The sequence below is a fragment of the Lasiosphaeria miniovina genome (assembly GCF_030549165.1).
Source record: "Lasiosphaeria miniovina strain SMH2392-1A chromosome Unknown B0T26scaffold_8, whole genome shotgun sequence".
In the NCBI taxonomy this organism is placed as follows: domain Eukaryota; kingdom Fungi; phylum Ascomycota; class Sordariomycetes; order Sordariales; family Lasiosphaeriaceae; genus Lasiosphaeria; species Lasiosphaeria miniovina.
In genome coordinates this window covers 1,130,567-1,155,739 of record NW_026848227.1, presented here as the reverse complement: position 1 = coordinate 1,155,739, position 25,173 = coordinate 1,130,567, and the positions used below count along the sequence as shown (strand labels likewise).

The following is a 25,173-nucleotide window of genomic DNA, read 5'->3' as shown; positions in this document are numbered from 1 at the left end:
ATAATAGTAGCTTAAGGCACGGCTCTTGAGCATGGTTGGGAAGGTCGCACCGTACTGGCTTTGAGAGATATATGTTACGATCCTGGTTCAGGCGCGCAGGAGGCTGCACGGAGCCTCCCACTATTGGCTGACGCAAGGAAGTGGGGTAGTTCCCCACTCCGCTCAAGTGCAGCCAATAACGGGGCGGTCAGTACGATCAGCATGGTCAGGGCGATCAGTGGGGGAACTGATCGCGCTGAGCACACTGACCGCACTGAGCTCACTGATCACCTAGGACCAACTCTCTGATTGGTCCGCCTTAGATAGATATATACGACGACCGTAGCCACGGTCTCAGATAGTTCTTGCTTGGTTCTTCAAGCAAGCAATACACATTCACTGCACTCATACACTTTGAGTGGCATTCCGATTTGACTGTATTACCCGCGCGATAGGAGCTTGCCCTTTGTTCTATCTTCATAATTACCAACCCCAGCATTCTGTGGAGCCTGTGCTCCCTTACAGACAGACGACCCTAACAGTCGAGTGGTTTGTAATAATATAGAGGCGTTGGCAGCAGTGGTAGAAGATCACAGACCACACTCCAGCACTACGTCCTTGACACCACCACGGCACCCGCCTATTACAAACTACTCGACTGTTAGGTTCGTCTGTCTGTAAGGGAGCACGGGCTCTACAGGATGCTGGGGTTGGTAATTTTGAAGATAGAACAAAGGGCAAGCTCCTATCGCACGGGTAATGTGAGGACCCGTCCACCAAACTGGCCCTGAAGCAGCCAGAGCCGCCCAGAACCCACGGGCCTATCAGAAGCCTCCTCGAGGCCCCACCTACCCCACTGATAGATGCAAACTTATTCGCGAGCACGCGACGCGTTGTCGGACTTTTCCTTCTTTCCCTCCTCAGTTTAGAATCTTCGTCGATAGCACCCAATGGACTGAGTTCACCTCAATGCCTTGCCCTGGTCGTGACAGTTTCCTTACAATTCTACACAAGTTACTAGACAGCTTCGTATCCTTCTTGACAAGCTAACACTCATCCGGAAGGACAGCTGTGTTGCCTTGTCAAAGAAACGTCAATTATAATACCGCGGGCCTTTGTGTTTTCAGGTGCAATTAGCGCTGAAAAGCCAACGCCTCGGCGAACGGCGTCGAAGATGAAGAAATAGAGCCGAGACATGGTAGCAAGAAGCGGAAGAGTTGGTTTAGCTAGTGGGGTAGAGATAGACACTCCCGAGACTCCGCCTCGGAGACGTCGTCTACTTCTGGGAAGAGAGGGTTGTTTTCTAGATGGTTTCACAGGGACAAGAAATCCCAAGGCTCCCGAGGCTCTGACACCTCGTCGACGGACTCGCCCCGCCCAAAGAAGGAAGGATGGAGGCTATTTGGGTGGTTCCGCAACAGCAGGAAATCGCAAGACTTGGAGAGCGGCTCCAGGAGATCCCGCCGCCAAGGCTCGATGGACTCGGATGAAACCCTTGTCGAGCGCAAGAAATCATGGTTCCCCTGACTGTTCAGCAAGCGCAACAGCAGAGGCGGGGGGCGCCAAAACACCACGGACTCGACGAGCTCGGGCAGCACGCTCGGCAAAGAGCCCAAGAAGGGATGGTGGCGTCGGCGGAGAGACAGGCAGATTGACAGGGCAGACACCAGAGGGTCAGGCAACGGCCGGCAAGACAAGACGGAGAGGCGGCCTTTCTGGGCCTTTCTGGGCCTTCTGGCGCAAGAAGCTCAAACGCGACCCGCGAACGGGCATGGACAGGGACGACATCGAGATGGGGAGAATCAAGAAGGAGAAGCGGCGGCACTGGTGGAGCTGCACCCCCAAGGCAGAAGCGAAGATGAAAGAGAAACGGGCACGTTGGTGGCGCTCTAACCTCTCGAAGAAAAGAAGAGACTGAAGGCACAGAGGGAAGCACTCAAGGCAGAGAAGAAAGGCGGTTTAGGACGGATATTCCACCGCCGCAAGCCTGGCGGCACCAGTGTCCAGAAGGGACTTCGGCTGGCGAGATACTTATGGCTCAAAGGTGAAAAGAGGGCCGCAGGCACGTTGAGAGGCTTGGGTAGCCAGAGGGAAGCGCAAGAGCCGGTGACGTACCGGCGCGACGCAACTCGTGAAGCGCGTTGCGAAGAGCCGACGATAACGTACCAGCGCGAAACAGCTCGCGGCACGCGTTAAGAAGAGCGCGAAACAACTCGCGGCACGCGCCAAGAAGAGCGCGAAACAACTCGCGGTACGCGTCAAGAAGAGCACGAAACGACGGCAAGGAATCTGCCGTCAACCTGACAAGAAGCCAACGCCTCGAAATAGAAGAAAGCCGCGAGGCGAATATTATATGACTACGACGATGCAGCGTCGGCTAAGCCAAACCTGACGAGAGGGAACGCGAACGCCGAATACAACAAACCAGCCAAAGCCACGGCAGGGTTTAATAACCTCGATAGAAACCAATCTCAAAGGGCCCGGAAATAATTGGGACTACTTAGCGACCTAATGAGGCCGCTTCGGCCAAGACCCCCACCGTCACCCAGGGTCGGACAGTCGTACAATGACGCCATCCTTGGTCAAACTGTTACGATCCTGGTTCGAAGGTGCAGAGGGCGTTGCCCGCCTGCTGCGGATTGGCTGGAACGGCACTTAGGGTGGGGCTCTCGCTAAGAGAAGGTGCATCCAATTAGGGAGTGCTCACTGGGGCCATTGCCAAGGTGCACTGAGCATGGCTGAGCTCAGTAGGATCAGTGCCGAGACCCACTGAGCGCACTGAGCAGGGAGCTCAGTGAGGATCAGTGCGTCTAGGACTGAGCACGACTGAGCATGTAAGGCAGGAACTCTGATTGGTTGCTCATAGTTCTATATAGGAGCTGGCAGCACGCTCTCTCTGGAGAACGGTTCTGCAGCTATCAATGCATCTGGTTAAGCATACATTGGTTGTGTGTTGAAAGCCTGTCTTTCGCAATTTGTGCACGATACTCCTTGTCTCCTGTCATCTCCTACCTGCCGTCCAGACCCCCACAATCCTAGGCCGGGCCTAGCTCCGTGGACCTGTTGTCCAGATTGTAACATCTCCAGAAACGTGTGGGCGGCCAGACCAGCGGCCAGAATGAACAGAGTCGCCATGACTAGCAAGTAGGTCTGCCAGAATTCTTCTTCTAGTAGAGAACTCCATACTGACGCGATCGCAAGCCATCCCAGTAACGTTTCGCGACCTTACGCGCAACCTCATTGCTTCTACCAGGGTCCTCGCACTACCGTATTCGCGAAAAACGCCGCGCGAATGCTTGGATCCTAGCATTCGCGAACACTGGCAAAACTGGCAGTATTCGGCCCTCTGTCTCCTGTTTTTCGACCTCTTCGAATTAGCCGCGGCTTGCAGTAGCTTGGTACATTGGCTCAGACCCCTGTGAGCTTGCACAATTCGAAGAGGCTGTTCGCCCGGTTTTCGCAGCGAGATTGCTGCCAAAAACGGGAAAGCGTCCCGCAGAAAATCAGTCTTGGTATATTTGTGCAGCGAATACTCGCGAACAGAATAGCGTGTTTGCGAGAAGATCAGGGCCTAGGTAATCCTCTGCATCTTAAAATACCTATAGGGGTTAATATTTGTCACGACCAGGGCAAGGCATTGAGGTGAACTCAGTCCATTGGGTGCTATCGACGAAGATTCTAAACTGAGGAAGGAAAGAAGGAAAAGTCCAACAACGCGTCGCGTGCTCGCGAATAAGTTTTCATCTATCAGTGGGGTAGGTGGGGCCTCGAGGCGGCTTCTGATAGGCCCGGGGTTCTGGGCGGCTCTGGCTGCTTGAGGGCCAGTTTGGTAGACGGGTCCTCACAATATTTAATGAGTCCATTGGCTATCCTCAAATACGAGGACTTCCGGCAATCACAAAGCTAGCTTCTCTCGGCTGGGGCAGGGATTCAACGTGACACTTCGCCCTGTATTTGCTAGCACAACGCAACCAAAAATGCATGCCAAGCTCGAACAAATCGTCCCTACCCATCAAGCCCGTGCATAAAGCCTATGAAACACCAGGACTTCCACTCGAAGGCGATTAAAAGTGAGACGGAGAACCTTGGTAGCCCAGAGACGCAGCGCGAAGTTGGTCTGGCACAAATCCCTCGCAGCCGTCGACACCAACCAGCCCTAAGACCCAAGGCAAGAGCCACAGCCGGTACGGGGCGCCAGTAGCTAGCTAATTGAGAACCCGCCTCACAGGTCTCTAACAATTGCTACGGTTATCTTGGCCCTATACCTGGTACGCTTTGCAGGCGGTGGTCTATGCTACCCTATTGCGTAGACCTCAGTGTGCCAACCTGCAGGTGCCAGCTGGTCCCAATTTGGCTGTTACTTCTCAGACCATTGCATATTGAATAGAGCCTGGCGATTTCCAGGAGACTGGGTGCGTGGCTGCGCTTCTAGAACCGCCAAGTTCTCAGTATGAGGTAAGGATATCACACAGTGAGGAGTGCCGAAGTGTTCCCGGAACCAATGAGTTCGTCAAGATAGGAGTAGATTTAACAGCAATGTATAGATACATTCGATGTGGCGCTCTCGTGTTATGCGCCCCACCGATAGAAGGTCTCATTTTGCTAGAGTCGCTGCCTTCTAGATGAGGGGCTCCCCGACCAGCCGTCCGCACATACACGAGCCAAAACCTAAGGTCTAATCATTGGCAGCAAATACGTTTCCGTGTACAGATCTGTCACCAACAGCAGAAATGATTGCATGTACAGCATTCTCGCGCAAACATCAGACTTGACTTCCTGGAACGGATCCCTCCTAACTCGGGCAAATGTTGGTGATGGTGATGCATTATGCTGTTAGTGATGATGATGAGTTAGACAAGGCTGTGGATATTGAAGGCCGCCTCGCAGGCTATGCGGCCGCTTTAAACAAGCGCTAGCTCCCTGACTAGGGTGTAACGCTGGCTGCTACTTTGTCGGAGGGGCTCACCCGAGCCTTGTGAGGGCTTCTGTTCATTCACGCGCCGACTCACGAACGCCGTCTGTTTGTATGGTATCAGGCTCTGTTTACGTGACTAGGCCTAACCCGCTTCAGGAACCCGACCTTATTGAGTCATCCGGGCTAAGTGTCACGGCCGGCTTGGAATGAGGGCGGAACTCCTCTATTGGGCGCTATAGACGAAGATTCTAAACTAACGGGAAAAGGGAAAAGAAGCTCAAAAGCCTCCCCTCGCGAGATTCTTCCAGGGCGTCTCAAGGTGGGGCTCTGGCTGGTCGGGTGGATCCACCTAACTGGCGTCTGATTAGTCAGAGCGTCTGGGAGGCCTAGAGGACCAGGCCCTCACACTAAGCCCGGTGTATGTCTGCGTTCGGGAAGCGTGCCCCTTGTGTTAATGTTTTCGTTGGTGAGTAGAAGCAGGCGCTGACACGCTGTCTATTGACATCTGTTGCTTGTTATCTGATGCCTGGGAATATGTGACGAACTTGGTTTGTACTGTACTAGCTGCAGAAGGCGGGCGCCTCAGGCAAGACTGGGGGCCCCGCTTGTCGAGAGCCAATCAGACGGTGCCCGGTGCCAAGAGGGCTCTTGGCACCAGGCAAACGGAAGGACGGCCAATCAGGGGTGGCCCGGTGCCAAGAAGAATCTTGGCACCAGGCAAATGGCCCGGCACGCTAGCAGTGCCCGGCGCCAGGCAGCTCCTTCTTGTCGGGCAAGTAAGAGCTGCGCTCTCACTGGCCCGCCATAATTAAATAAATAAGATGAACGTATCCACGGTCTTAGTAGTTCTTGCTTGGTTTTTCAAGCAAGCAATACACATTCACTGCACTCATACACTTTGAGTGGCATTCCGATTTGGCTGTATTACCCGTGCGATAGGAGCTTGCCCTTTGTTCTATCTTCATAATTACCAACCCCAGCATTTTGTGGAGCCCGTGCTCCCTTACAGACAGACGACCCTAACAGTGGAGTGGTTTATAATAAATACCAGCAAACTAGCTGTATGCCTGCGACTAGCCACTCTATCTAGCCATTAACCTGTGCGGCGTGGAACGATGATTACGAGGTTCGGAAGCCTTGAGCCAACGGACGAGCCTCCAGGTGTGAGGCGAAGAGCTGGCCGCAATGTGGAACATATTCTCTCCGAACACCTCGAATGCCTAAAGGCGGCGGCATTGACTAACTAAAGGTCAATGCCCACGGGAGGCTCCTAGCCCATCGTTTGCAGAAGAACTGCGGCATCATATACATCTTGCTCCACTCCATCACGTCCGATTTGGCTCTGCTAAGGATCTTGGGCGAAGGCATCGTATTTGAGCAGATTCTATGAGACTGGGGCCCCTGAAGGGTTCTCCCAGTTCTGTTTGGGCTCCTCCAATGCCTGAGGATGTGGCGAGCCTCGTGTGCTCTCGGCGAAGAGATAATTAACCTGCTAGTTGACAGGCGAAACAGATCCAATCATCTTCGAGTTGGTTCAACTGCTGTCTCTCAGATGAAGGCGGTGCAAAAGCATTTGCAAGCTTCTTCCGGCTTGGCTTCGATGGCGGCCCGTCTGAACTGAAGTGCCTGCCGGTGTCACTGCTGTGTTTTCTACTGGATAACGAGGTAGTAGCGGATTTTCGTTTCGTAGAATCGGGCGGTGGGGTATTGGACCTAATGTTTCTCCCAGTCTCGTACAAGACCTCCGAATCCTCGTCGAGTGAGGGGTTGAGCCATCCAGAATCAGCAGCAAGGCGGTAACCAGCACGGTTGCTATACTGAGAAAGGCATTGCTAAAGAACAAGTTAATTAGCGACAGTTCGCGCAACCGGATAACAGAGTATACCTCATGTGGTAAGATGCGCAATGTCTCTTTCTCTTCTTCTCCCTGCCCTTCAGGATAGACATGAGCAATTGTTGGCCCATATCCTGCAGCGTAAGAAGCTGGCGTTAGAGTTGCGGAACGGTCTCCGGATGACGTAAGAAGCCGGGTTTCTGGTAAGCAGGCCGTAGCTGAATATCGCGCCTCTGCCTCGATAACCAATATGCGTTGCAACATGTCAATTAGGCCTTCTGAATCCCAACAGCTCGTTTCTTCGACTCTCTTTTACACTACCTCTTTCTAAACTCAGAACCAGGATGTGGGAGACTATATGTAAACCGTAAGATGACGACGCCAAGAGACCAAATATCGACGGCTTTTTGTATATGCTTGTGGCACATTATCGTTTCGTATCTCGGGCGGGCAATAGGTCTTCGAGCCGCAAAGAAGTAGGCTCCTAGGGTGGGGATGAACAGTTCGCGGGATAAGTGAAGGTGCGGCAGGCCGTCACCTGGCGTTTGTGCCCGATACGGTCGAGTAGGGCAACTGCGAAAAGGGTGGGGATTCACTTTTGAGCCGCATGGGGAAGATTTCGGGGTAGGCGCGGGGTCATCTCCAACATTGGTTGCTGAGCTGAGATCCATCCGTCGCGCCAAACGATAAGAGCCACTCTCGGGGGCGGTGCCAGTACAGCGTTAACGATGTTAGCTGCACGTAGTTGAATAGCGCCTAGAAGGCGAGGTGAAGAAGAGCCGCTGCGAATCATCAAGTTGTGTCCATGAGGAATCGCAAGGAGAGGCAGCACGATAAGGAGAAAACGACAAGAGGGAAAAGCAGCAGTCAGATACGAAAACCAAGTTAATATAAGCCGATTTAACACTCAAACAATATCTAGACCAACCAGGCTATGAAAGCGCTTATACTTGTCAGGTGCCTCCGTCTCTGCCACGTTCTCGAAAGGTTCCCATGTCTCGTCCCCACCTTTCCACTTCACGAAGAATTCTAGGCCTCCATCGTCTGGCTTTCTGTAATCACTGTCACGACCAGGGCAGGGCATTGAGGTGAACTCAGTCCATTGGGTGCTATCGACGAAGATTCTAAACTGAGGAGGGAAAGAAGGAAAAGTCCGACAACGCGTCGCGTGCTCGCGAATAAGTTTTCATCTATCAGTGGGGTAGGTGGGGCCTCGAAGAGGCTTCTGATAGGTCCGGGGGTTCTGGGCGGCTCTGGCTGCTTGAGGGCCAGCTTGGTGGACGGGTCCTCACAATCACAAATCTCCTCTACCTCCCACTCTTCCTCGCCAGCATTGTCAACCACTAGGAGCGTTTAAGGATCGCCGCACAGTTGCGGAGCCCCATGAGCGGGTTTGGTCTGAAGCTTGGTGTAATACCTTTGCTTAATGGCCCCCAGGAGAACGTCCTGGAAATTTCTCGGCGATTGCGAGCCAAGATAGTCCTTGGTCCTTCAGCTCGCGGATCTTTGCGTCATCCTGTGGCGTATATCTCTGCCTTCTCGGAGCGGACTTCGAATTTGCTGTGGTGTCCTCGTCTTTCGTGGATCTTTTGCTCCCTTGTCTTGCCGAGCGGTGCCTCTTGGCTGGGGAGGCGGAGCCTCGATTCTCTGTCTCATAATACCCTTTTCCTTGCTTTGCACATGGGGCCCAAGTGAATTGCAGCTAGATGGTCTATACCCCGTCTAGTGTAACGCGCTTGAAGACTGCGTCGCTAATAGACCATTCTTCGAAATTTGCGACGGGGGCTTTAACTATCTCCTCTTCCAAGATGGACCCCCATGAAAATGGCGTGCTGGGGATGCTGCGTTATATCTGGCGCTTCGGGGGTTAGAATGATCTCTGAATTTGCCGTGATCGGGAGTCAGCGTAATGTGTCTGCTGCTGAACAGCCGTTCCGCCGCTTGCAAGGATCGAAGTGCTTATCCTGCGGCGCTTGCGTCGTCGCGGCTGGACCACATCATTATCCCAGCTATGCTCTGCGTCGCTATCCTTAATAAGACGATAGTCCTCCTCATTATTGGTATCGTAGTATCGATGACAACCAATGTTGCGCTGAGAGTTCCGGTCTTGGCTGTCAGACGGCTGCACGGGTGGCTCGGCGCCAGCCAGCTCACCTTCGTCGTCGTCGCTGTCGCTTTCGTGGGCCGAGTCACGGTAAAGGGTGCCCTCTCGACCCCTGCTTCTTTTGGCTAAAGGAAGATAGCCCTTATTATCACCCGTCTTAGTACGATCTTCATCTTTCCGAGGCGGGTTCCGGCTGTTCAATAACTTCTCTGCCTCGTTGGAAGAGCTACCACGCGGACTCTGGGAATGGTAGAGTGGGTTATTAGCCTTGGGCGACTCAGCATTTCCGCCGTTGGCGCGGCTCGATAGTTCGGGGTGCCTGGGGTACCCGAGACCCTGTCGATAAGAGATCCCCACGTACTGGAGCGAATGGCCGGAGTCGTTCTGTGGCACAGCGGAGCAGAGGTCAACGCTATTTGTACGGTATGTTGAAGACCGAGGTATTAGAAAGGCCGCTGAAAGAAGAGATAACGATGGCGTCGTCGGAGACTGGGAAGCTTGAAGAGATAAAGGGGCCGAGGCTCCTGTGGATTGCTGGGTAGGCGAAGGCGACCGTGTGGTTGACGTAGTCCGTTGCCTCGGTTCTGCCGATCTGTGTCTTGACGGATCGCTAACGTTATATTCAACAGCCTTAGATGCTAGGCTTGGGCTTCCTAAGGAGGCTGTTAGCGACGAAAACGTCCAGTCGAGCGATCGAAGAACTGACCCAAATCGCTGGTATTACCAACGCCTGGCTATAAAGGGATATCGCATATATCGTCGCCAAGAATGGATGCCTCCTGCCCGGCCGTAAACGATACATCGCTACTCAAACTCCGCCTCACGAGAGGTCCAGCCCGGGCGGGGGTTGGCCAGGCAACATCCCCGTCCCTTTCATATTCCTCTCACTTCCTTAGTTCCCTACACTACAGCCTGGGCGGAAAGCACCCTACCTGCCAACCCCCGCCCTCTTGACCCAGCTTGTAGTTGCCACACCTGACCTCCATAAACTCGCCTACCTTCTGCCGGCTTACCTCTCTTCTTCCTTCTTTCAACAACCGACCTTTATCATCTCCCGCCTTATTCTCAGTTTTGCTCTCATATACACAAAACTAACGATAACCTCAATCCGGCTTAGATTTTTCCAAAAGGTTCGTTCCTACACTTACCTTCTCCTCATTGTGAAGCTCTTCCCCTCCTCAAATCCCGACCTTGTTGCCTCCTCTTCTCCCTCAGCGCGCCCTCGCCCGAGCACACAACCCTCTCCCGCCATCAAACCTCGAGCGTCACCACCTCGAGCACAAATACGCTTCTTTAATAAATCCTCCTCATCAAGCTCTCCCGGCGCAACTCTCTTCATCTTCCTTCATTAATCTGCTGCGAGCAGCATCATCCATCTCATTTGATTTTTCATTCTCGCCTCGTGCCCCGCTAACCTTGACATCGTGTTTCTCGCAATACTTAGGGAAAAGAAAATGGAGAAGAGTCCGTTGTTGGCGAGCAGCGACGGCTCGCAAGAAGGCGGCGTCCGCCTGTTCATGTCGCCGCCAGGAGCAGGCGGAGTGCTCCTCTACGTGCACTCGCCGGTGCCTTCCACGGCGAAGAAGTCGGAGAAGGCTGGCGGGCCTCTCGCGAGAGAGGCCGCCAAGCCAGCAAAGTCGGAGGTTCGTGACGTGCCAGTTGCAGACCCCTTTGTCGACCCCAAGACGCCAGAGGGCCTGGGGCAGCATCATCGCCGCTCGGCCAGGCCGAGCACAAGCAGTGACCTACTGCCGCCAAACTCGAAGCTGCGCGGGCCCAGAGGCCAGCCACCGGCCCCTCTTCCGCCTTTCTCCCTGACGGCGGCAGACACAGCGAGTGCCAAGCAGAGCCTCGCAGAACAGGTCCGGCGGTTTGCCGAGAGGATCGACATAATTGGTGCCGATGTAAGCTTCTACAGCGTGCCAGCTATCAGAATCCTCATCAAGTACCAGACGCTAAGCATGGATGTCGTAAAGAAAGTTGTCAAGGAGCTCCACCAGGAGAGGGAGGAGAAGGAGAACGAGCAGATGGAGCAGGGCCTCCTGGAGCCGGCGGTATGTACCTACGCTGTCCCCTTCTCATCACCGCCCCCAACACTAACACCGACACCGAGGAGCAAAAATCAAATGCTAACTAGTCCCACCCCGTATTACAGGACGCCCGCAAACTGACAGCGGATCTCAAGGCTCGGACACTGAGAGTCCACAACGTGGTGGCGGCTCAGCAGTGGCCAGCCGAGCTGAAGGATCTGCTGCAGCAGGATCTCTACCGGATCATAAACCTCGTGGGCGCTCTCGACGAGGATGCGAATCGACGCGGCAATGTCGTCGATCGAACCATGATCACCATCGCCAACATGGTGATGAGGGACGAGAAGATGCGGGCCGAGCACGGGTCGGCCATCCACGAGCTGCAGGCCCAGCTGCAGAACGATAAAGAGCGCCTGGAGAACCTAGACGCCATATTAGAGAGCATGCGGACGCTCCGGCTTAAAGACGAGAAGACCATCCAGGTAAGCTTACATTAACATTCAAATCACCACACATCTCACCTGAATCTTACAAACAATCCGGCTAAAGCTTCTAACAGCACCTCCGAGAGCAGCTCGCCGGCAAGAGAAACCTATGGCTAGAGCACTACGCCGACCCTGCCGAGAAGTCACACGCACTGGGGGCCATCAAGCGGAGCTCACCGCCGCCCGCTAAACCGACCCTCAACTTGACGTACGGACCAGCCATGGGGGCACCGGAGGTTCCCCGCTACCTTCAAGAGTCGTGGCGGAAACCTTCGCGTGTCACGAGCCAGGCAGTACCCGCCAGTGTCTACCAAGCAGCTCCGGCCAGCATCTACAACCCTGCAACTAGAATTGTCTACCAGCAAATCCCAAACAGCATCCTTCAGGGATACGAGAGCCGGGTGCCTCCCTCGATCGCGGCTGCTGAGACACAAGACTCCGGACAGCGAGCGTCCAAGGCTAGCCTGCACCGCGCCGTCTCAGCCATGCACATTCGCCGCCAGCCAAGCCTAGCCAGATTCGACAACACGCGGACCAGCGCAGACCGCCGATCTGGACACTCTGGCGCGGACGAGCTTGGCAGCCCCGTGCCGCGGATGAAGCAGCCAGCCTTGACGACCATCCCGGACGATCCCGTGTCCGAAGCCCCTGACGCCGAGGCAGTGCAGTGGGCGAAGGAGTTCTCTAGGATGTTCAACCTGGTCCTCGGCTTCTGCAACTCGTACATGCAGACCCCCGCGGCGCGCGACATAGTGCAGCACATCAAGACGAGCTCGCCTCCGCTGTGGAAGTATATGTGCCGCGTCATCAGCCCGGCCGACGAAGCCGCCGGCGAAGCGCAGGCGACGGCCCTCCTCAAGGACGCCAAGACGCGGCCGCACCTCGTGCAGCGGCTGATCGCGCAGCACATGGTGCTGTTCATGTTCTCGGCTGAAGGCTGGCTCGAGTTCGACACGGAGCACGACGCCGTCATGAAGCAGCTCACCTCACAGCTGAGCAGCAAGGCCGTTATCAAGCCGCATGAGCGGCAAGCCATTGTCGACCGCCAGGCCGAGCTCGTGCAGAGCATGACGGTGCACGACAAGTGGGCGTCGTTCCGCCAGTACAAGGTCAACGACCACTTCCAGAAGCTCAAGAAGATGATGGGCCCGCTCGTCTGCGCGCGCCCCAGCCACAACATGCACCAGGAGGCCTTCTATGATCTGCACAACGTCACCACGTCCGCCTGGGACCTGTCAGCCAAGCTCGTGCTATCACGCCTAACCTTCAGCTATATGTGGAACGACACGGGCGCTAAGTATTCTAACGAGAGCCACGTCGCCATCGAGAATAGGGAGGATCCCGTGATCTTGCAAATCAAGCAGGCACGCATCAAGCTCGCCGTGACGCCCATCATCACCATGCGCGACGACCGCGGGCTGGCGGTTATGCCCAAGTGCCTGAGCAAGTCCAAGGTCCTGATCATATCGTGATTGGGGACTGGGGATTGGGGATTGGGGACTGGGGACTAGGGATTGGGGACTAGGGACTGGGAATTGGCTATCGAGAAGACACAGATGCCGCCGCTATATTCGTCTTTAATAGCTATGAGGTGTTAGCGGCCGTTAAAGCCTTCCTCATACTCAAAGAGACCTATCGAGACCCTCCAAAACGGTTATTTTGAGCGATTTTCCGATACTCGTTGAGAGACAATTTTGTACGCTTTGCCTAGCCTGCAGGCCTCACAGTCCTTGAAGTACCTTGCCGCTATTTTGTCCTCCTACGTTATCAACCAGCCTATTAATGGCTTCCTTCTATAGATGCCCCGATCGTAGGTGCCAGAGATGCCCCAGTATTACAAACCACTCGACTGTTAGGGTCGTCTGTCTGTAAGGGAGCACGGGCTCCACAGAATGCTGGGGTTGGTAATTATGAAGATAGAACAAAGGGCAAGCTCCTATCGCACGGGTAATACAGTCAAATCGGAATGCCACTCAAAGTGTATGAGTGTAGTGAATGTGTATTGCTTGCTTGAAGAACCAAGCAAGAACTATCTAGGACCGTGGCTACGGTCGTCGTATATATCTATCTAAGGCGGACCAATCAGGGTTCTCCCTTACAGTGCTCAGGGCCTCCGGGCCGCTCAGTCTTCAAGGACGACTGAGCTCTCAATGGTAACTGAGCACTTTCCTGATTGGCTGTTCTTTCTGCTCAGTGGGTCTTCCCAGTCTTGGCACCCGAACGCACTGAGCGCCGCCTGATTGGCCGCACCGAGCTCATGTGGGGCCCGTCCTGCCCGCCAGTGCTGCCCAATCAGCAGTCGGCTTCCAGCGCCTCCTGCAGACTTGAGCCAGGATCGTAACACCCAGGTCTTCCCTTCAGAGCGGAAGGTCCCTAGAGGGCCGGTGTAATTAAGAGCTCCGTTTTAATAGAAGCACGAATATATCTATATCACTTCTAGGCACTTTATTAAGCACTGAAAAGCACGAGGAAATGGCGTTATATTAGATAACAGAGAGATTATATATAGTCATTGTGACGGCCCGCCTTACGCAGTGGGGATGTGTAAGGAAAAGGACACCCCAAACACCAACTGCGCGCACAGGGTGCGCGCCCACCACTTGTCACCAACTGGCTAGAACACTGCCAGCTGGCATACGCTACGCCGTGGCGCCAAGACCGCAGACTGATGACCGGGCCGAACCCCTGAGCAGGTATATAAACAATGGCCCTCGCCCATCTTCCTTTGCGAGGGCCAGGTTGAAGTCTTACACCAATACAAGTCATTGCTCCCCTACCTTCTTGCCTGCATTGTGACCACCTTGATCAGGCGTACCTACCTTCTCTTACAGGATGTCAATGGCTGAAGGCAGCAACGAATGTGGATTTAAAGCTAAGGAAGAGAAAGGAATCTATTGCCGGGTCCGCGCAGGGCGCGGAGAAATAGGTAGTGGTGCTCAGTGCGCACAGGCCACACCCTAAGCACAATGCAGCCAATAGAATCAATCCTGTCACATGAGCCCTGTGGCGACCGTGACAGTCATGAGTGTAATAATAACCTCATTCTTCTTCAGAGTCCCGAACCTAATTGTCACAGCAGGGCCAAAACCCGCTGGTTGGGCGCATCGGGTTTAGGCTTTGTGGCTCGTGCACTGTTGCAGGAGCTCTACTCTCTAGCGCCCACAACTATTTCCCCACGGCCGCTCAGCCGCTCTCGATTCCTTCTTTCTTTCTTTCCTTAGCTTTAGATTCTACGAATACAGTCTGGGAAATTCAGCCTTGTCTCATTCGATTGACTGTGCGGTGATACTAATCGTATTATCGAAGCCTGCAAGCCAGAATTTGGCCTTGTTATAGAGAACAGTGTCTGAGACGATGTTGACGTAGAAGCTGTCACGGCTGGCTTGGAATGAGGGCGGAACTCCTCTATTGGGCGCTATTGACGAAGATTCTAAACTAAAGGGAAAAGGGAAAAGAAGCTCAAAATCCTCCTCTCGCGAGATTCTTCCAGGGCGTCTCAAGGTGGGGCTCTGGTCAAGCTTCCATTGGTCAGTCCAGTGGATCCCTCTGGCTGGTCGGGTGGATCCACCCAGCTGGCGTCTGATTAGTCAGAGCGTCTTGGAGGTTTGGAGGGCCAGGCCCTCACAGAAGCCTGCAATAACGGCCGTATTGTTACGATCCCGGTTCAAAAGTGCAGGAGGCGCTCTCTCTCGCTCCATGATTGGGTAACGAGGTGGGGACGGGCAGTCCCCGCTCCGCGTGGGATGCGGCCAATCAGGAAGCGCCCCGTCCGCCTAGCTGCCAAGGCCAACAGGGCGGACAGGGCAGGTGCCCCGTGGGGCTCCTGCGCCCTGGACCCGCAGGGCGTAGACATTGAGGACCCTGATTGGCCCACTTTAGATAGATATATACGATGACCGTAGCCACGGTCTTAGATAGTTCTTGCTTGGTTCTGCAAGCAAGCAATACACATTCGCTGCACTCATACATTTTGAGTGGCATTCCGATTTGACTATATTACCCGTGCGATAGGAGCTCGCCCTTTGTTCTATCTTCATAATTACCAACCCCAGCATTCTGTGGAGCCCGTGCTCCCTTACAGACAGACGACCCTAACAGTCGAGTGGTTTGTAATACGTATCTTTGAGGGTTAGCTATTACAAACCACTCGACCGTTAGGGTCGTTTGTCTGTAAGAGAGCACGGGCTCCACAGGTTGCTACGGTTGGTAATTGTCACGACCAGGGCAAGGCATTGAGGTCAACTCAGTCCATTGGGTGCTATCGACGAAGATTCTAAACTGAGGAGGGAAAGAAGGAAAAGTCCGACAACGCGTCGCGTGCTCGCGAATAAGTTTGCATCTATCAGTGGGGTAGGTGGGGCCTCGAGGAGGCTTCTGATAGGCCCGTGGGTTCTGGGCGGCTCTGGCTGCTTCAGGGCCAGTTTGGTGGACGGGTCCTCACATTACCCCCTTCCAAGCTCTGAGCGCCTGGCGTTCAGGAAGCTTGAAAGAGTACCGCGGGGGCAATTCAAGTATGCCTGGTGGCATGCTTCTTCTTTGTCCTCCCCCCCGTCGCATCGTGTTCCGCCACTTCATCATCCTTATGATCGCTACTGAAAGCATCGTCTGCCGCGTCTCGTATCCATTGCTGTAATCTCACTGGCGGACCAGCAGCTTCCGGGTGTTCTTTGTGGAAGGACTCCAGCAGCAATGGAGAGTTCTTGAGGTCGCCAGCTGGATACCAGGTTTCGTCGGGATCCAGGCCGACCCAAGACACTTGGTATTGGAGCTTCTTTCGTTGACCGAACAGTCGCGATGCCAGAACCTTCTCGACTTCCCACTCGGGTTCTCCATTGATCTCCACAGGGGGTTCCGGTTCTGCCCGTTGTTGAGGTAAAGGGTCCTCAGAAGCTTTTCTCAGCCTGTCAGCGTGAAAGACCTTACTTCCCTTGTACCATGACGGGGTGTCTAGGACGAAGCTGTGGCCTTTCATGTCGACTATAGTCCAAGGTCCGGCGTTCTGGGAATCCAGCTTAGTTGTTGGTGCTTCGGTAGAGAATCCTTTCTTGCTGACATACACTGAATCTCCCACACCGAAGTCAACGGGGCGACGCTTCTTGTTAGCTTGAGCCTCCATCAAGGCCTGTGTGGCAATGGCATTTTGTCTTGCCAGGTCTTGGGCTCGCTGGGTTTGCTTGACGATATCCAAGGCCTTTTTCTGCTGATCGGTAGACAGGTCTAGCTCGGGTAATGGCAGAGACAAGGGATTCCGAGGGCTGGTTCCCAACGCTACTTCCAACGGAGACATTCCAATAGCCGAATGGTAGGCTATATTGTGGGCCAGGTCCAAGGCAGGCAAGTGTTCTCGCCATTTGGTCTGGTACTTGTCCACATAAAACCTCAGCTTTTGATCCAACTCCGCATTGGTGATCTCGATACTTCCTTGCGTTTGAGGGTGTCTCGAGCTTCCGTGGCGATGTTTGGTGCCCGTAAGCTTGTTGAGGGTATCGAGGAATTCGGAGATGAAAGGTCCGGCGTTATCGCTAATCCACTGGCTAGGGACTCCCAGGAAGCGGTAAAGATAATGGTAATACCGGGCGGCTAATATCTCCGCGGTATCCGTCTTGCGTCCGGCCAGGGTAGCGATTAGCTTGCTGAAACGACAGATGAAAGCCCAAACGTAGTCATAGCCTTCGTCGTCCGTTGGCATGTTCTTTCCGTCTACTACTACATGCTCCCAAACGTGCTTTGGGATCGGCAGCGGATGGAGAAGTCCGGGAGTCTTGTCGTGTCTGACCTTATTCCTTTGGCAGCTCTGGCAGTTTCGGATATACCGTTTGATGTCGCTATTACGGCCCTGCCACCAATATTCCTTCTTTAATAGGGCGACCGTCTTGTTCTGTCCTGCGTGAGCGAATGCCTTAGGTTCATGGGCTTCTCGAATCAGGGCAGTCCGTAGAAAGACGCTTCCGTCGGCGGTGGTCTCCGGAACAACTAACAATCCTTCTTTACGACCCAAGTTCTGCTTGGCGTTCTCGGCAATGATAGTATCGACCAAATCCGCTCCACAAAGTTCCGTAGAGGTCAGGGCGTTGATTGATCTCGCACCGTCGTTCGGCAGCTCTTCAATCTTTTCGGGTGGGATCAAGGCGAACGTTCTGTCTTGGATTTCTCGTGCTTTGACCGTCGGGTTGTCTACGGTTTTGCGAGAGAGAGCGTCGGCGGCCACATTATCCTTGCCTGGGCGGTAACGGAAGGTAATGTCGAAATTGGCCAAATAGTACGACCAGCGAATCTGGCGGGCGGACAGCAGTTTCTTAGTAGACCAATAGATGAGAGCTTGATGATCAGTCTGTACAAAGAACTTGGTTCCCCACAGAGCCGGTTCAAAGTCCTTCAAGGTGTTGACCACAGCCAAGAGCTCCTTATCTTGGATGGGATAGTTTTGCTCTGGGACGGACATTGTCTTGGACGAGTACCCGATCGGCTTCCATTCTCCGTCTTCTTGCTGCTGCCAGATCACACCGCCCGTGGCGTTATTGGAAGCATCGGTGTCGACTTTCACTGGGAAACCTGGCTTGTAGAATGCCAAAACTGGGGCCTCGGTAGCAAGCCTCTTGAGTGCGTCGAAGGCGGCTTTTTGCTCGGGTCCCTTCTCGAAGGCAACGTCCTTCTTCAACAGCCTGGTGAGTGGTTCGGCAACTTGGCTGGCGTGGTAACAGAAGATCCGAATGAAGTTGCAGAGGCCTAGGAATGATCGAACAGAGGACTTCGACGTCAAGTCGTCCCAATCCCAATCCAGGATGGCGGCTACTTTGGCAGGGTCCACTCGTACTCCTTTTCCGGTCTCCAGAATCATACCCAGGTAGTCGACTTCGGTCACGTTGAAAGAGGACTTCTTGATATCGCCTTGGAGTCCAGCCTTGTGAAGTCGATAGATGATCTCCTCAACGTGTTCGAAGTGTTCCTCGTCATCGCCCTCTGAATAGGCCAGAACGTCATCAGCATAGGCACTAGCAAAGAGGTCCAGTAACTCGTTGAGTTGTGCATTGATAAAGGCTTGGAACCAAGCTGGCCCGACTTTCAGCCCGAAGGGCAGGACTTTCCATTGGAAGGTGCCTTGGCGAGTGGTAAAGGCGGTAAGGTACCTTGAACCGGGGTCCATCAGCAATCGATTGAAGGCACGGATGATGTCGATTTTGGTCAGGTGCTTGGCTCGCCCACAGCGGCTGATGGTACCTTGCACGTCGGGGGCTAACACTTGTCGACCCTTAATGAAGTCGTTGACCCAGCGGTAATCCACACAGAAACGGTGCTCTTCTGAATGGGGTTTAGGCACGAACAAGGTGGGAGCAGGTTTATCGGTCATGCACCGTTCAATAAACCCGATCTTTAGTAGTTCGTCGGTGGTCTCTTTTTCGAGTCCTAAGAAAGCGAAGGGCGTAGGGTAGCGGGACGGTCTTCCCTCTAGCGGCTTACTGAGCTCAAGAACCACATCAAAGCCAGGGCGACTGGGAGGCAGTTGCGTTGAGGCTTTCTTCGAGAAGAATCCTTCCAGGTGAGCCAACTCGCGTGGTAGCTTGGCGCGCACTTTGTTAATATGCTCGGAATCCTCTCCTGCCGGGAACGGGATATGCTTTCCGTCGAAGGTCTTGTTCCAAGCCTTGGGGTCGACGGTGAGAGCGTTGAGGCTTATGGTTGGCTGATTAGAGACTCCATCTAATGGTATGGCAGTTTGGGGCATCTTCTGCTTTTTCCATCTCTCTTGGCGAGGGTCAGTCTCAATTGCGCGGAGGCAAGCAATCATCTCGAGGCTGTGCTTCTGTTCCGTTGCGACCGCTGGAGTCGCAGCGGTTACCACTGTCTGTGTGTCTGTTCTGCGCCAGGGATTTTGCAGAATCTTTTGCACTTTCAGCTTGCGTTCCTCGGCCTCCATTAGTCGATCTCGGCGGACTACCTCTGACTGGGCATTCATGTCAATAGTGCTGGTGCTCGGATCGACAAGGATGCTGGGCGAGTATTGTGCTAGGGCAGGAGTATCGTCGGGCCAGCGAAGAGTACGCGAGGCGGGGTGCAGCCATACGTTCTGCTTGGTAAACCAATCCTGTCCTATAAAGACATCATTGGCGGTCGGGATGATAATGAACTTCTGACGGGGGAAACGTCTGCCGTCGATCTCGAGAGTGACCCGAACTTGATGGGTGGCGCGAGCGGTGGCGGCCCCGTTGAAATCACTAAGTACTAGCGGTTTAGTCAAGAGTTCCGTCTTTGCCCCGACCTTATCAACGAGCTTCTTGGCCATCTTCGGGGTCATAGAAAGGGAAATATCGGCTCCAGTATCACAAAGAGCGTGAGTCTCAAGACCAATGCCATCGACTAACAGGTTGACCCGTTTGGTGAATGTATTTGATTTTGGTGATCTGCCGACTTTAGCTAATTGTGGTATATGGGCTATCGAGGAGACTTCCGACAGCCGAACTAGTTTTCCGACTCTAACGATCCTGAAGATTCCGACGAAGTATCGGCAACAGCGGTCCCGTCACGGTCAGAGCTTCCTTCATGATCGAAGCTGGCGAGGAGACTGGCCATAACCTTGCGATCAGGACATTTGCGAGCTTGGTGTCCTGGCTTCTTGCACACGAAGCAGAGGTCGGCTGCCTTCAGGATTTCCACCTCCTTCTCTATCGGTCGAGGTGCTGGGGCGACAGGGGTCGTGGTCGTCTTGACCTCGTTCTTGTATTCTCCAGACCGGCGGCGTCGAGCTTTGCGTTCGGTGGGGGACTTTTCTCGGCGTTTTCGACGCTCTTCGTAAGCTCCCTGCTTGGAGAGAGCGGCGCTGGTGACGAGATCGCAAAATCTCTCGTACGTGACGGTCGGATCGCGGGCATCGGCGAGGAGTCGGGTGTCGAGGTCTCTGGGGATATGGGCGAATAAGGTATTCTTGCTTTCTTCAAGGGGGATCTTGGCGCGGGCTGCCAGACCGTTAACTTTCGCGATAAATGCATGAATGTCGTCGGACGGGTTGTAGCGAAGCTCGCGTAGTTCGTCAGCCGCTTTCAGGGACTGATTTGCGTCGAAGTAAGCATTGGCCAGAGTGGCGATCATCTCGGCTGTCGAGTGGTATGGATGGGTGAGAGCGTCATATCTCGAGCGAAGAAGATCGGCGGGTACTCCTTTTGTGGAGGCGTAGACCAGGTCCATACGATCTCTCTCGTCGACAAAGGTCTTCTTGTCTCGACGACATTTGGCCGCCAACTTGAGAATCCAATCATCGAATTGGTCTTTCTCTCCTTCGAAGATGCCAGGATCCTTCCGTGATTCTCGGGCCCTTGCGTCATAGTCCGGGTTGGGATTGTCTTGTCCTTCGTTCCCAGGGAACGGGGCGAACTCGGGTTTGGCAGCTGGTCCGACTGGCTTAAAAGCAGTTCCGCCAAACAAGCTTTGAGCTGGGGTTATATCGCGAGCGGCGCTGGGTTGGCGAATGGGTGTAGAGGAGCGGGCATTGAGCTCGGCTTGGAGCCGGGCAATGATGGCTTGAAGCTCTGTAGTGGTAGGCGTGGAGGGGGCCATGTCTGCGGTTGTTGATTGTGGGGTGGGTGTACCTGTGGCGATCATCTCGTCGTCTGTTGGTGCGGGGCGGAGGTTGTAATGGGTCAATTGTCGGTTGACTTCCGATTGTTCGGTGAGGATACTGGAGTTCGTTATCTCGACTTCGACAGAGGCGAGAGGTGTATCTTGATCAGGGTCTCGCGCGGTAACAGCGGGCGATCTGCTTTCGGTGTTGCTGTTGGTAGTGACAGGTACTTCTGACTCGGGGTCACTGGGGTCTTCGGCGGGCTTGTTTAGCTCTGGGCTCGAGGGTGTATCGAGGACGGTGTCGTCTGGCACTTTGGCTGTGATACTCGATTCTCCTGTTGGGGTCCGGTCTCTGCTATCTTTTTTAGAGAGTCGATCGGATTTGCGTGTCGGTGGGCCGTAATCTTTCTTCGGCGGCATTGACTGCGCGGGGGTTCTGTGCCTTAGTTTTGCGTCGTGTACAGCCGACGTAGGGGTTGCAAATGAATGCGGGAATGAGGGAGATATATTTTACTTGCTTCGCCAGCAAGGAAGAGAAGAGTTTAGAATTGTGTCACGACCAGGGCAAGGCATTGAGGTGAACTCAGTCCATTGGGTGCTATCGACGAAGATTCTAAACTGAGGAGGGAAAGAAGGAAAAGTCCGACAACGCGTCGCGTGCTCGCGAATAAGTTTGCATCTATCAGTGGGGTAGGTGGGGCCTCGAGGAGGCTTCTGATAGGCCCGTGGGTTCTGGGCGGCTCTGGCTGCTTCAGGGCCAGTTTGGTGGACGGGTCCTCACAAATATGAGGCTATTCCGAAGGAAGTAAATAGTGGGATGTGCTGAATAAACAAGTCCTCTAAGCCCGCCATTTTCTTCCAATCTCTATGTATTATACTACAGGACTCTCTTAGACTTCATTCCCAACAACTTGACAAATTCAACGTGTAAATCTAGTGACAAAAGACTGCTCCTTTGACTTACAAAACACAGGGCCTCCTATAAGGAAGACCACATACCCAGCTGTTGAAAAGCGGGTATGTGTTACGATCCTGGTTCAGGCTCGCAGGAGGCTGCACGGAGCCTCCTTCTATTGGCTGGCGCAAGGAAGCGGGGTAGTTCCCCGCTTCACGGGAGTGCAGCCAATAGCGTGGCGATCAGCGCCATCAGTATGATCAGGGCGGTCAGTGGGAACTGATCGCACTGAGCACACTGACCGCACTGATCACCTAGGACCAACGCTCTGATTGGTCCGCCTTAGATAGATATATACGACGACCGTAGCCACGGTCTCAGATAGTTCTTGCTTGGTTCTTCAAGCAAGCAATACACATTCACTGCACTCATACACTTTGAGTGGCATTCCGATTTGACTGTATTACCCGTGCGATAGGAGCTTGCCCTTTGTTCTATCTTCATAATTACCAACCCAGCATTCTGTGGAGCCCGTGCTCCCTTACAGACAGACGACCCTGACAGTCGAGTGGTTTGTAATAGTATGAAGTTCATCCGCCAAGGAAGCATCTGCAATGTGCGTAGTCCTAGGTTCTGAGTAGTGGTATTTGTGAAGGCAGGCATATACGAGAGTTGATGCTGCAAGTAAAGAATGGCTGTATTTGTAAATAACTAAGCTAAGGAAAGAAAAAGAAAAAGAAGAAGCCTGCGGTTCCTGCGGCTGTGGTTTTGGGATTGAGTGGTGGGGCAATCGGGCTAGTCCTAATCGAAAAGAGGAGCTGCGAGGTGAAGCCTCCAGCTAGTGCATGGTTGCGGCACCACGGGCCATAGTTCAGCCGTTCCGTAACAGTATTTCCGTAAAGCTTTTGAGCCTTTTAGGTAGCGAAACAAATGCTTGAAAAGCTTAAGATGTTTTTTAAGGGTCTTTTATTTCTTCATAGAGCCAGGAGACTGTATAGGTAATGTCAGGTGTATGCCAGTAGAAAGTAGTTGAGAGAAGTAGTCTTCTTTGATAGTACTTTTGAAAGAAGTAGTCTTCTTCGATGCTTTTGAGAGAAGCAGTCTTCTTTGATAGTGCTTTTGAGAGAACCAGTCTTTTTTATGTAATACTTTTATTCCAGGGCTGTAGAGAAATGCCCTGCGTAGTGTAGTGGCGAGCACGGCAGTGTAGTAGCGAGCACGGTAGTGTAGTAGCGAGCACGGTAGTGTAGTAGCAAGTACGGTAGTGTACTTATGAGCATATAGTGTGAGGACCCGTCCACCAAACTGGCCCTCAAGCAGCCAGAGCCGCCCAGAACCCCGGGCCTATCAGAGGCCGCCTCGAGGCCCCACCTACCCCACTGATAGATGAAAACTTATTCGCGAGCACGCGACGCGTCGTTGGACTTTTCCTTCTTTCCTTCCTCAGTTTAGAATCTTCGTCGATAGCACCCAATGGACTGAGTTCACCTCAATGCCTTGCCCTGGTCGTGACACATAGCAGTGAGTACGGCAGTGTAATTATGAGTACGGCAGTGCAATTATGAGTACGGCAGTGCAATTATGAGCACGGCAATATGGCGGGAGCCCGACCTGGCCAAGTACGGCGGCGGCGCACGGTTTACAGAGCCCCTGAGCTTGGTAGTTGCCGTAACAATATAAATTCTGCCGCGCGTGCTCGCTCGCGTTCAATGATTTTGTCTGTAGCATCACTAAAAATGCCACCCAAAAAGACCACGTCCGCCCCGATTTTAGCCGCCTTCGAGAAGGCGTGCGCCGCCCTCGATCGTTACTATGAAGCCGCCTCCCCACAGGGCTATAGTCTAAGTCCCGCCTCGGTGGAGAAAGTCGCCGCCTAGCGCAAATCACTCGCTCGAAAGACCACGTCCGCCCCGATAGTAGCCGCCTTCGAGAAGGCGTGCGCCGCCCTCGATCGTTACTATGAAGCCGCCGCCCGAGAGGGCTTTAGTCTAAGTCCCGCCTCGGCGGAGAAAGTCGCCGCCCGGCGCAAATTGCTCGCTCGAAAGAGCAAGAAGAAGGCGTATGTTGAGCCTCACAGCTTTGTCTCGTATCTGCTAATAGCCTTAAAATAGAGTCCCGCTTCCTTTTGACAAGTCTCGCGCTGAGCCTGGTCTGAAGCGTGGGGAGAGCCTTGCCCCCGCCGTAAGTTTTCCTTGCCCTGTTACGTCTGCCTTGCTTTATCGCGTCTACTCTGTCGTGTCTGCCTTGCTCTATCGCGTCTGCTCTGTCGCGTCTGCTCTGTTACGTCTGCTCTATCGCGTCTGCTCTGTCGCGTCTGCTCTGTTGCGTCTGCTCTGTCGCGTCTGCTCTGTCGCGTCTGCTCTGTCGCGTCTGCCTTGCTCTATCGCGTCTGCCTTGTTCATTCTCGCTAACTAGGTGTCGAACAGGCCGTCTGCTGTATCGGTGCCGCTGTCCCCGACAACGATCAAGACGACGACGACGATAACGACGACGAGGAGTGAGCTGCCGAGAGCAGCGACGAAGAAGAAGACAAGGAAGACGAGGACGAGGATGAGCAGGACAAAGACAAGGAGGATGACGGGGCCCGCTTCGTACTAACGCGTGCGGAGCGCAAAGCCCGTACGGAGAAGCTCGTTAGCGAGTTCGTCTGCAAGCTCAACGACCTGTGGGCCTAAGGCCGGTCTTACGCAAGCGGCCAGCGCGCCCCATTGCGAGTTCGTTACCACGCTCACCGGGCCGGCGCGCTCCTACAGGCTTGTTACTATCTTTTTTTTTCTTCGTAATTTTAATAAAGGCGCTTTGAGCGCGGAAGCAAGGCTTCTAAATCTCCCCTCCATTACTTAGTCGTTTCCGAGCATATACTCAGTCCTACCGTATCGACGTCTTGACCTTTCTAGCTTGTGCTCTCGAAGTTACAACATACTACCTAGCGGGCTCTTGGGGTTATCTTTCTGGTATTTTTATCGAGGTATTACAAACCACTCGACTGTTAGGGTCGTCTGTCTGTAAGGGAGCACGAGCTGCACAGGATGCTGGGGTTAGTGATTATGAAGATAGAGCAAAGGGCAAGCTCCTATCGCACGGGTAATACAGTCAAATCAGAATGCTACTCAAAGTATATGAGTGCAGTGAATGTGTATTGCTTGCTTGAAGAACCAATCAAGAACTATCTAAGACCGGTGCCACGGTCGTCGTATATATCTATCTATGGCTGGCCAATGAGAGCAGGCCCGGAGGCAACACCTCCTCTGCTCGGGCCAGGCCCGAACTGCTTCCTGCATGCTCTCAGGCCCGCTAGCGTGTGGTGGCCTGAGGCCCCATTACCCCGCTCCCAATCCCGGTGCCCCATTAGGGCGCGCTGCGCCCAGTGCCACGG

At 53.9% G+C, this 25,173-nt stretch overlaps 3 protein-coding genes across 3 annotated transcripts; 2 read left to right on the top strand and 1 right to left on the bottom strand.

Moving 5' to 3' along the window:
• Window positions 1-8,595: 8,595 nt before the first annotated feature.
• Window positions 8,596-9,634, bottom strand: B0T26DRAFT_680963 (uncharacterized protein; the record flags this gene model as incomplete). The annotated part of the gene is made up of 3 exons (XM_060440576.1): window positions 8,596-9,216; window positions 9,305-9,442; window positions 9,539-9,634. The coding sequence occupies 3 exons, from the start codon at window positions 9,632-9,634 to the stop codon at window positions 8,596-8,598; spliced, it is 855 nt and encodes a 284-aa protein (XP_060290118.1).
• A 652-nt stretch (window positions 9,635-10,286) lies between these two features.
• On the top strand, window positions 10,287-12,819 carry B0T26DRAFT_876318 (uncharacterized protein; the record flags this gene model as incomplete). Its single annotated transcript, XM_060448101.1, has 3 exons — window positions 10,287-10,886; window positions 10,988-11,344; window positions 11,422-12,819. 3 exons carry the CDS (start codon window positions 10,287-10,289, stop codon window positions 12,817-12,819), a joined length of 2,355 nt encoding a protein of 784 aa, XP_060290117.1.
• Window positions 12,820-23,378: 10,559 nt separating this feature from the next.
• B0T26DRAFT_680961 (uncharacterized protein) lies at window positions 23,379-24,472 on the top strand (the record flags this gene model as incomplete). Its single annotated transcript, XM_060440575.1, has 4 exons — window positions 23,379-23,456; window positions 23,675-23,856; window positions 23,909-23,978; window positions 24,308-24,472. 4 exons carry the CDS (start codon window positions 23,379-23,381, stop codon window positions 24,470-24,472), a joined length of 495 nt encoding a protein of 164 aa, XP_060290116.1.
• Window positions 24,473-25,173: the final 701 nt, after the last annotated feature.